The 11,742-nt window shown below is 44.7% G+C and overlaps 1 protein-coding gene across 3 annotated transcripts; it reads left to right on the forward strand.

The window, feature by feature from the left end:
* Window positions 1–274: 274 nt before the first annotated feature.
* LOC133894820 (probable glucomannan 4-beta-mannosyltransferase 11) lies at window positions 275–11,484 on the forward strand. Of its 3 annotated transcripts, XM_062334989.1 has the most exons (9): window positions 275–693; window positions 861–959; window positions 9,075–9,327; window positions 9,441–9,551; window positions 9,657–9,793; window positions 9,891–10,004; window positions 10,078–10,277; window positions 10,362–10,613; window positions 10,786–11,484. In XM_062334989.1, the coding sequence occupies exons 1-9, from the start codon at window positions 304–306 to the stop codon at window positions 10,949–10,951; spliced, it is 1,722 nt and encodes a 573-aa protein (XP_062190973.1). In that variant the 5' UTR covers window positions 275–303; the 3' UTR covers window positions 10,952–11,484. The 3 variants fall into 3 exon arrangements, with proteins under 3 accessions (XP_062190973.1, XP_062190974.1, XP_062190975.1); XM_062334990.1 differs by lacking the exons at window positions 275–693; window positions 861–959 and adding an exon at window positions 8,424–8,641; XM_062334991.1 differs by lacking the exons at window positions 275–693; window positions 861–959 and adding an exon at window positions 8,517–8,645.
* Window positions 11,485–11,742: the final 258 nt, after the last annotated feature.

Below are 11,742 nucleotides of genomic sequence, written 5' to 3' on the forward strand. Positions count from 1 at the left end.
GTTATCTGGTCTGTTTCGTTCTTCTCATCTGATATTCATCTATCTATTGATTCTATTCTATATTTTATAATTTTTTTCATCTATTTTTAGCATAAATCTCAACGCAAATAAACGGTATTATAATCTATACGTACTTAAAGACTAGTGGAATTTTCTGCTCCCTCACAATCACAGCACTACATGTCTACTACTGCTTCATCTAGCTCCACTATATATAAGCGTGCACCCTTATACATTTGCGGAGTCAGCAACTAGCACACTGTCCTAGATCCAATCGGTCGCCGCCCGTCTCCGTCGCGCAGGATGGACGCCGTCGTCGCCATCACGTCCGGTGGCATCATCGGCGCGGGCGAGGGGGCCGCGCGGCTGTGGGTGGAGCTGCCGGTGCGGGTGGACTTGGCCGCCGCGGCGGCGCAATGCGCGGCGGCGTGGGCGCGCGCGAGGGCGCTCGTGGTGGTGCCGCTGGTGCGGCTCCTGGTGTTCTTCTCGCTGAGCATGACGGTGATGATACTGGTCGAGAAGCTCTTCGTCTGCGCCGTGTGCCTGGTCGTGAAGGCGTTCCGGCTGCACCCCCAGCGGCGGTACCGGTGGGAGCCCATCGCCGCCGCCGCAGCCGGGGACGACCTGGAGGCCGGCGGCGGCGCGGCGCACCCGATGGTGCTGGTGCAGATCCCCATGTACAACGAGCGGGAGGTGAGTGATGACCGATGAGCGCACATTGCTAGCTAGCGGTGGTGGTGATTAACTACTGGCACCCCATGCTGATTTGGCCAAGCATGTTCGTGGTAACAGTAAGACTACATATTAATTTCGCTGCTCTTGTCTTGGTGTGGCGGGCTCGATCGATCGGGGTGGCGAAGGTGTACAAGCTGTCGATCGCGGCGGCATGTGCGCTGGAGTGGCCGTCCGACCGCTTCGTCATACAGGTGCTGGACGACTCCACGGACCCCGTTGTAAAGGTACGCCGGCCACGAGCTCACCTCCCATGCTGATATGAAGTTTCCCTCTCCAATCCATGCATGCCCAGTTTTTGCTTCATGGCTAGTTGGCTACAACCAACCAATCATGCATGCATCCACGGGTGCTCAACTGCCGATGCTCACGACAAGTGCACCAGAACGTTACATGCGTGATCCGCGCCTTTTGCCTGCGTACGTAGGTGTGCGTCTTTTTGCGATTGGCAACTCGCTGCCGGCGGTACGTAGCAGCTGAGGGTTCAGACAAGAACCGGACGGTTAATTTAACTACTCCCACTACGCTGGCATGTGGCATGGCATTCGTTCCGTCCATCGCCGGCCCGGCCGCCGTGTAAGGATTCAATTCCTCCGGGGAATCGAGAATTACCCGGCCCTTTCCCCGGACCTGGCATGCCTACGTCCTGCGGTGGACACGTCAACGTTGTCACTACCAAGTAGGCGCACTCAACTCCGTAGCGGAAACAATGAGACGGACACGGACGGCCCCAACCCCGCCCGGCGCCGGCGACGGGCCACGCACCGGGCTACACGAGCGCGGTCCGCAGGGAGAGAGAGAGAGACGCGTCCGCCCGCGAGCCCCACAGGAAAGGCCAGGTACGGCACGGCCGCGGATGGCATGGCTGGATCCGTCGGGCAGTGCCGTGGCACTGGCGACGCGAGCGATGGATCCATGCGCCAGCCAGTCTTGGCAGTGGAGCTTCCCTCAGGCTAAACTAGAGAAATATATTTGTATTCGTCGAGTTTGATAACTAAATATATTTTTGAGATTGTAAACATCCGTGGGATGAGGGCACCCTATGCGGACAACAGATCGGCGTCTGACTAATCGTGCTGCAGGTTGGTGTAGTTCTGGCTTTAGCCCGTCTTTCTTGCTGGCCCAAAAGCACACTAAAATCGGAGTCATAGAATAATTTAGGCTGGCAATATGGATCATCTATTACTCTCTATGTTCAAAAATAATATATCTATTTGTTTAAAATTTGATCTTCAAAGTTGAATTTTAATTAAGTTTTTTCATAAAATATATCATTTATAGCTACAAAATATATATATTGTGAAATCATTTTGAATTGTGAATCTGTTGTATAATTTTTGTACACTATACATTCTTATAATTTAATTAAATATTAATCAAATACACAAAGTTTGACTTTTTTAGATAAATTATATCTACTATTTCTAAATGAATGAAGTAATCATTAACTGACTTGGCCACCAGCAAAATAAAGGCCAAATAAAGGCCGGGAAGTGCAGCTCTTTCAGGGCAAAAATCCAAAATTAGATAACATACATAAACGTATTTTCCGAAATAGATAACATGTTGTCGTATTTACAAATTTAGCATCCGTATTCGGCGTATCATTTATCGAAAATGAATTTTCAATACACCGTACGCTGAAAGACCTATATTCTGCAAACTGTGTGATGAATAGAGAACTGTAGCCGTATTCGCCACACGGTGTACCGAATACGGGCTACAGTGCTGTATTCGCCACATAGTGTGCCGAATACGGGCTACAGTGCCGTATTCGCCACACAGTGTCCAAATATGATCATGTGCCAAAATTAGTGACCGCATGGCAAGCAAAAGCCATATTCGCCACACCGTGTGCCGAATATGGAACTATAGCCCGTATTCGGCACATGGTGTACCGAATACGGTTGATATTCGTCGAATATGGGCTACAATGACATATTCGGCACACCGTGTGCCGAATATAACCGAGTCCACGGTTTTTCGGCGTACGGTGTACCAAAATTCCATTTTCGGTAAATGATTTACCGAATATGAATGCTAAAATTGTAAATATGACAACATGTTGTCTATTTCAGCAAATACGTTCATGTATGTTGTCTAATTTTGGATTTTGCCCCTCTATCGGCTCCTCCCTACTTACGGCTGCTGACTACAGTATTGCCAGCAAAGATTAGTGGAGTGGTGTGGAGCAGATTGGGACTTCACAACTCTCGAAGATTTTTGCACGAGAAAAGATATATCTGAAGAGGGGAAAGAAAAGAAGAGGTGTGCATAAGCACCCAGGTTGATCTTTTTTTTTTTGCAAAGGGAAAGAGATTATATTAAAATTTGAGCACAGTGCATCCCCATGTTACAGAAAGTACATTGGACAATAAAAAAAATACAGAAGAAATCCATCTAGTCCTTCTGCCACCGTCTTCACTTTCAGTGGCCTCCACCGCCTGTCTTGTCGCCTTGGCTGAACAGAGCAATGCAGAAGGATAGAGCCAGAGATTAGTCCTCGTATCAAAACCATACAGCAACCCCAACTTTAGAAAAGCCGCAAGAACCAATGCCTCATGATCAATCCGAGACGCATCTGACCCTCTGAAAGCACATCGACCATTGCCTCGTGAATGCGGTACATGAAGATAAATCCAGCAACTCCAACGTCAGATCAAACGAAGTTGGAAGCCCAGCATCAACCTCCGCGACCCACCGACATCCAAGTCAACGACCCAGATTCAAAACTCACAAATGGGATGAAAAGGAACATTCCTCCCTTCACATAAAAAAAAATCACTACTAGTCTCTCACACGCAACTCCATAGAACTCGATGACATGATAGAAGTTGCCGGAATCAACACCGAGAAATAAAAGCTTGGATGGCGCTAAGACAACACCATTGAAACCACCATAACAACCTAGCTAATCTACCTATACTAGTATTTTTGCAGCTGACCGCCACTGACCAGGCCACCCTCCGCCACCAACGTCGGAGAGGACGTCGGGATGTAGGGGATGTTCCACCTGTTTCTCCCTCTTCATCTTCTCAATCATTTTTTTCTTTTCACTCTTTCTTTTCTTCTTTCTCTCCTTTATCCATAGTCTCAAAGAATGAGGAGGGTGGGGGTCTGCGAGTGATGGTCTTGCTAGAACATACATGTTTTTTTAAATAGTGCTATGTTTGGGAGGAGATTAGGAGGGAGCTTGTGATTGCACGAATCTCCAGGCAATCTGACATCTCCGTCTGCTTAACTCTTTCATGGCCGACTGTCAATAGTTGGCGACACTAACAACTGTAGAGCGACTAGCAGCAATAGGGTCATGTAATGAGGGAAACCGAAATAACAAATGCTCCATATGCACACACAACTTATCTCAATCATCAATAACTCTCACATGATATTCATTCATTTTTAATCCTCCTTATCTATCCACAATTAACACTTACCTTTCTAGTACGAATCTCAACGTAATTGAATTGTGCTGATAAGCCATATATGCACGAGGGCATGTGAAAATTTTGTGTTATGTCACGAGAAATGTGACAGTGGGTTAGCTATATAGGTTGCTAGTTGGTTCTCAATTTCCATGCAAGCCAGCAAGAATGTACGCTCGCACGGTCCTGCTCCTGTGCTCCTGCCCGTGAGTGATCTTCTTTTTCCTTCTCACAGCACATGACCTAGCTACTGACCTACTTCTTCTTGTTCCTGAACCTACTTGCAGCCGGGCCATTGCCGATGGCAACAGCCATAGCCCACAACCTTACTTTGTCTACGCACTAACATGTTCCAAACAGTGTCATTGTGAGTGTGGCTATTGTTTAGGGTTTATTTGGCAGATCTCTCAAACTAGCTTTCAGAGTGAAATCAATACAAGTGATTCTCTAAAATGAACTAGATGTTGGGAGCTGAAAAAGCCAGGTTCTCCTGATTCATTTCTCCTACAGAATAACTTCATCCATAGAGTTTACTCTAGATAATCATTTTCAGCAACATAATCACTTTCTCTAAAAAATTACTTCCTAAACAATTTAGATTAGAGGAAGCTCTACCAAACAGACTCTTAGTCCAGCTAGTGCGAACAAGCGCCATGACATGACCAGCCACCACGCGTATGTACGTGCTCTGGTAGAAGTGGAACTAACCATACGCGTATGCTATACGTCTTCCACAGAAAAAAGATGTACCTATACATATGTGCATGGAGCGATGAGAGCTACTCAGCGATTAATAGATAGTAGTAATCCACATCAAGCACCGATGCTCGAACCTCCGCGATGGTCTGATTACTCTACGCAATGCCAGAGTTCATCTCCTTCAACATCACAACAACCTCCTCAGGTTGTCCGTCCACCTTCATACTAATCTGCAGACGAGTTCCATGATGGTGATTCACCAGGATTGACTGGCTTAGGTACCAATTGTTACCTAACTACAAAATCAAATCACGATAGATAAAGTTCGATATGTCATGCTCTCCTTCCCTTTTCTGGTTTATGTTCTTCGTCAATTCTTACTGATCTGTACCCATCCCTCATTAATCCCAATCCCGCCCTTACAGACAAACACGCCCCCTCTTACATGGTCCAAAAGACCATCGCACACGCCAATCCAGCCCAAACACCCTTGGGTTGGCGTTCCTTTGCCGCGATGGTCCTTCCTGCCTTCCAACCACCTTGTCGATCTCCGCTGAACACCCAGCCTCTTCTTCAGACTCCTACTCTTCCATGGCTTCAGGAACTTGCTTCTTGTCTGCTCGAGTGACAATCCTGGCTTCACGAACATCACTTACATCCCTCCTCTCATTCCTCCGAATGGTGATCATTGGGTTGGTGACACTCCTCCCTCCTTGAGAAGCGGCTTGCCCCTAAACTGGTGCATAAGGAAATTGCTAGCATAGAACTGCCTCACCTTCCCAAGTAGCAAATGATACTAGCCACATGGACCATTTCACCATAACCTGAGGTACCACCTTGTTCTGACGCTAATGAAGTCATCGATTCATAATGTTTCCATGTACCTGCAAGTTACCTGGTAGTTAAGGTAATTCAAAACCCACCAGTTCTTCAGGTTTTATAGATTGTTTCAGTTGTGAAACATGGAAGACTGGGTGTATTGCTAATGAAGCATGTAGCTGAAGTTTGTATGCCACTGCTTCTATCTTCTGTATAATTTGATAAGGGCCAAAATACTTAGAAGACTACTTATGATTAACTCTGGTTGCAATAGAATAGAAGTTTGAACATATTGTTGCAATTTCAGATAAACTCAATCTCTTACTGCAAATTGTCCATCAGTTCTCTTTTTGTCAGCTTGAATTTTCATTCTCTGTTGAGCCCTCAACAAATGTTGATGCATGAGCTTCACCATGAGTTCTCTTTCTTCGAACCTTTCTTGAAGGTCTGGTATTTTGCAAGACTCCACTCTATCAATGCCTAAATGTCTAGGTTATGTGAAAAAATTGTCTAATTAATTGATTCTCTTGGTCCCTCTCAAATCTGTATCCTAAGGTCATGCAAAATTTAGACCAACTAAGATGGGATAGTTTGGCCTCTGTGGACTGTAACAAAAAATGGAACTAGTGAAATGCATGGTCAACAATTTAACACAAACTTCAAGAGTTATCTCATACAATTCAAAGAAAGTCTCAACACGTTTGATCCACATCTTGGAATTAGCACCATCAAGTTGGGGAAACTCAGGTTGAGGTGATACAAGTCCTAGACTAGAATTCAAACTCATTTTGCTTGGATGAGGTGAATCTCCAATTTTATAAGGAGTTGGGGCATAAGAATTGGGATGCATCGCACCTGTGATCGAAGACGGTGTCAGGGTGGTGACCACCCCAAAACCATGCCCCCGGTGGTGAAGATCCAAGTGGTGGCCATGAGGCCCGAATACCACCTCAGTCGAGGTAGCCCCTAGATAGGTGGTGGTCGGCGTCCTCTGCGGGATTCCCAACTCCACCCCCTCTGACGCAATGAAGGGGTGTTCTCCATGGTTCTTCACAGCTTGACTGGGTTTGATGATGAGTTGCTCGATCTGGATGTGCAGATCCACCACGCTCGCCTACAGTTCCACAAGACCGATCTCCACTTGAGGCTTGTACTGATAGAACTCCCCTTTCGTGATCTTCAACTCTTCCACCAATGCTCGAACCTCCATGATGGCCTGATTACTCTGTGCAATGCCAGAGTTCATCTCCTTCAACATCGTAACAACCTTCGCATGATGTTCATCCACCTTCATACTGATCTACAGACGAGTTTTGTGATGATCATTTGTCAGGATTGACAGGCTCTGGTACCAATTGTTACCTAACTACCAAATCAAATCGCGATGGATCAAGTTCGAGCAACTATGAGATGTCGTGCTCTCCTTTCCTTTTTTTGGTTTCTGTTCTTTGTTAGTTATTGCCGATCTGTAGTCATCCCTCATTAATCCCACGCCCTCCCTTACAGATAGACACACCTGCTCTTACATGGGCCAAAAGGCCATCACACACTCCAATTTGACCCAAACACCCTTGGGTTGGCCTTCCTTTGTCGCACCGATCTTTCCCTTCTTCTAGCCACTGCTGATCTCCGCTAAGCACCTAGCCTCTTTTTCTGATGCTTGCTCCTCTATGGCTTCAGGAACTTACTTCTTGTCTGCTCAAGCGACAATCCCGGCTTCACGAACATACCACTTGCATCCCTCCTCGCATTCCTCTGAATGGTGGTCGCTGGGTTGGTGTTACACTCCTCCAACCAAGAGGTTGTGCGAGCAGGCATCCTCCATTCCTCCATTCCTGATGCCCGTCCGGACACTAGACTTGTTCTTGCACTCGTCTCCATTAAAATTAGAAATAATCACTGTTCGATACTGTTAGAGAGTAAAACACGCTTGAGATACTCTCTCCAGTCATATATATATATATATATATATATATAAAATTTTGAATAAGACATGAATAGCTATGATCAGGGATTTCAATTTCGTTTTACAAATTTTTTTCGTTAAACGGCGAAAAGACCAAAATTTTTGTCATTTTTTGTCCTCTGCTCTATGGGTCCTACATGTCGGTGAAAGGTGAATTTTTTTCAAAAATTAGATATTATGTTTCCCTCCAAAATTCCCAAAATTTGCAAAATTTTGTCAAATTTTTGGTGAAATTTTAATCATTTGATCACTATTTTCTATTAGAATATATTTATAAAATTTATTGAATTTATGATATTATGAAAGCATTTGTCAAGATAAATCTACCCATATGATTTTAATATTTTCAAATTAAATAATTTGGAATCTATTGTTAATTAAAATTTTAAAATTTTACTATTTTTTTTAAAAACGATATGTATTTATGACTGAAGGGAGGATCGGGTAAGTTGTATGGGGGGCATTTGCGAATACCTCTCTGCATTTTTATTTTTTTAAGGATGTCACTCGAATGACAGTTTTAATAGTATTTTTTTAATAACACCAGGAGTAGTGATTTCTTTGTAATTGTTCCAAATTGATCCCATATTCCTGGTGAGTCCAGATTCCCTTTCGAATTCTGCATGAAACCGAGCAGAGCAGATTCCTCTTCAATTCTCGTGGAAGCCATCAAATTCGAACAAGTCAACAGTTGAATTTTCTTTCAGAGTAGTACTTGTGCTACTACAAACATTTTGGATTGTAAAAAAAACTGCGAATTTTCATATTGGGCCGCAAGTCGCTACTGATCAGGCACAGTTATCAGGCTACGTTTCCGGTATGGGCTGGAGTTTTAGGCCGTCAGGGGTTTTGCAGCGAACTGAAACAGAGAAGTGCAGCTCATCATCCAAGACCAGCTCCGGGGTGGTTCCGAGGACGGCGGCGCAGGGAGATGACGGCGGCGGGTGCTACGGAAGGAGCCGGAGTAGGGTACCTATCTCGTGGGAGTCCGTCATCTCGGGTAGGTATGGGCGCATTTCCTTTTCCGTGCTTATTTCTACCTTGTCTTCCGTCGTGGAGATCTGGATGAATCAGTGGGAGAAAGATTCCGTTCTGTGAAGCAACTTCGCTACTAGTTTGGATGTGCTTCTGTTTGTACGGGTTGAGTGTGGTTAGCCGATAGAATCGAATCAAGAGAAATGCTTGCTTTTGCTCTGATAGGTCCATCACATTGTGCAAACAGGAAAGCTTAAAAACATGATCTTTGAGATGCACATAGTGGGTTAGAATTTAAAATTCTACAGGCAGTACTTCATTTTTTGTTTGGATTATTAAAACAAGATTTGACCAACTGACCAGTAAATTCACTCTTTGGAACCCCCAATGGCATCAATCCTTGTTGATACTTCCAGCAATGAACATATTCCTTGTATTTTCTCTATATACATTTTTAGGATTTGGTGGAGATGGAGTGCCAGAGATGGAAGAGCAAAGGCGCAAACATAAAGTATGAAGTCAGGGGGAACCGGAAGGGGTACAAGGCCGGCGCGCTCAAGGAAGGGTTGAAGCACGACTACGTGAAAGACTGCGAGTACATTGCCATGTTCGACGCCGACTTCCAGCCCGAATCCGATTTCCTCCTGAGGACAGTTCCGTTCCTTGTGCACAACCCGGAGATCGCCCTCGTCCAGACTCGCTGGAAATTTGGTCGGTACATATTTGTTCTCGTGTACTCTCCATCGCGCAGATTTTAGTTTGGCAAATGACAAGAATATTGTGATAGCTTAGTTGTTCTAAGCGTCTTGGAACCGTATGCACAGTTAATGCCGATGAGTGCCTGCTGACAAGATTCCAAGAAATGTCGTTGGACTACCATTTCAAGTTTGAGCAAGAGGCAGGGTCGTCAGTGTACTCGTTCTTCGGCTTCAATGGTACAGTCTTGTTCCCTCGTATACATAATTCTACTATCAAGCTCAGGAAACTAAGCAATCTGTTGACTGTACGTTGGGCTTACAAGAGCAATTTTCATCTTTCAGGGACAGCTGGTGTTTGGAGGATCTCAGCGATCGATGATGCCGGGGGTTGGAAGGACCGGACAACAGTGGAGGATATGGACCTGGCTGTCCGCGCGACACTGCAAGGATGGAAATTCGTTTACGTCGGTGACATTAAAGTATGCCGGTGCTCCTTTACTTGCTTGTAGGAGATTCGAGAACATAACAAGAAACGAACCTAACGATCCACGGGATACTGCATATGTCTGCGTTTAGGTCAAGAGTGAGCTACCAAGCACATTCAAGGCATACCGATTTCAGCAGCACAGGTGGTCATGTGGACCGGCAAATCTGTTCAAGAAAATGATGGTAGAGATTTTACAGAACAAGGTTAGTGTTTTCTTCAGACTGCCTCTACAAGGGCAACACATCACATTATTGGCTGATTTCTTTTTCTATGTAGAAAGTGTCATTGTGGAACAAAATCCACCTATGGTACGATTTCTTCTTTGTCGGGAAGGTTGCTGCTCATACAGTGACATTCATTTATTATTGCTTTGCAATCCCTGTGTCAGTTTTGCTCCCTGAGATTCAAATTCCTCTCTGGGGGGTAATCTATGTTCCGACAGTTATCACCCTCTTGAAGGCTCTTGGCACACCGAGGTAATAAGCATGGCAAGATTCAAGTTCCGAATGGCAGTATTATTGTTACATTCAGTTAACACCTGAAAGCTTCTCGCTATACAGTTCATTTCACCTGGTGATCCTCTGGGTCCTATTTGAGAATGTCATGTCATTGCACCGGATAAAAGCTGCAGTGATTGGTCTTCTGGATGCTGGAGGTCGAGTCAATGAGTGGGTTGTCACCAAGAAGTTGGGCGACGCCAACAAGACAAAGCCTAGCACCAACGGATCAGATGCTGTAAAAGTGATAGATGTAAAGCTAACAGAGCCCCTTGTACCGAAGCTCATGAAGAGGCGAACAAGATTCTGGGAGAGGTAGTCAAAGTCTATATCAATTATCATTAAGAATTTTCGAAGCTAGCATGTTAGGTACTTCTGAAATACTAAATAGAGATGTTTACGTACTATGAGAATGTGCATAGTTTTAATGACATAATTTCTAGTGTTTTCAAATGTTTATAAATAATCAATGTAAACTCTCTATCAGGTACCACTGCTCAGAACTTTTTGTTGGAACCTGCATAATTCTGTGCGGTTGCTATGACGTTCTTTACTCAAAGAAGGGATACTACATCTACCTCTTCATTCAAGGCATGGCTTTCCTTGTCGTCGGTTTTGGGTATGTCGGCACACTACCTCCTCGCACTGAATAAGCTGTCATCGACGGAGCTGACATACCTGCTTACGAGAAATTGAGTGCAAGCAAAGACCCTCTCCTGCACATATCGACTTCAGAATACAATGATCATAGGGCATTTTTCTGGTTGGTCTTGGTCGGATATGATCCAACCATTCTTTACTGCCAAGAAGGCCATTCAGATAGCGTCGTCATTCTTTTGATAATAACAGTGTTTACTGAAGCACCATGACAAAAAATGATTGGTGCAGCAACATTTCGTTCAGATCCTGTAGAGAGATGCATTTCGCAGGTGTGGAAGAAGTGCGGCAGCTGTAAATGAAAGTAGCATTCGCTGCCAATTTCAGTAGATCTCCAAACATGTAGCCTTTTGGCAATTTACTGGACTGGTATAGCTGGGTCAGAGTTCAGATTCATAATAGAAGACCGTCAGCACCGGCAGTTTATAACCTATGTAGGCTTAAAACCTGTAAATGTACATTGTTTCTGAACTAGCTCTGTCAAATTCGGGCAGATCTAGAAATGCGTTGTAAGCGTAGCAGCATGTAAATTTTGCCCTGTAAGAAGCCAAAGCATAGGACTCAATTACATGGCAATAGACAGGCAGCGGCAAATACATAGCGCGGAATACAATTCAGGGGATCGCACAAGCCTTTTGTTCTATCTGGATTATGGAGAGCGCACTTAGAACGAAAGGTTCTGTTCTTTGTATGGACAGCTATACACCAAAATATCCAGACAGTTGATAATTAGAAAAAAGAGGTTGGGATCACAACCCATTATGCCCCCTATGCGAAATCGAGCTAA

This window comes from Phragmites australis, chromosome 16 (assembly GCF_958298935.1).
Source record: "Phragmites australis chromosome 16, lpPhrAust1.1, whole genome shotgun sequence".
Classification (NCBI taxonomy): Eukaryota; Viridiplantae; Streptophyta; class Magnoliopsida; order Poales; family Poaceae; genus Phragmites; species Phragmites australis.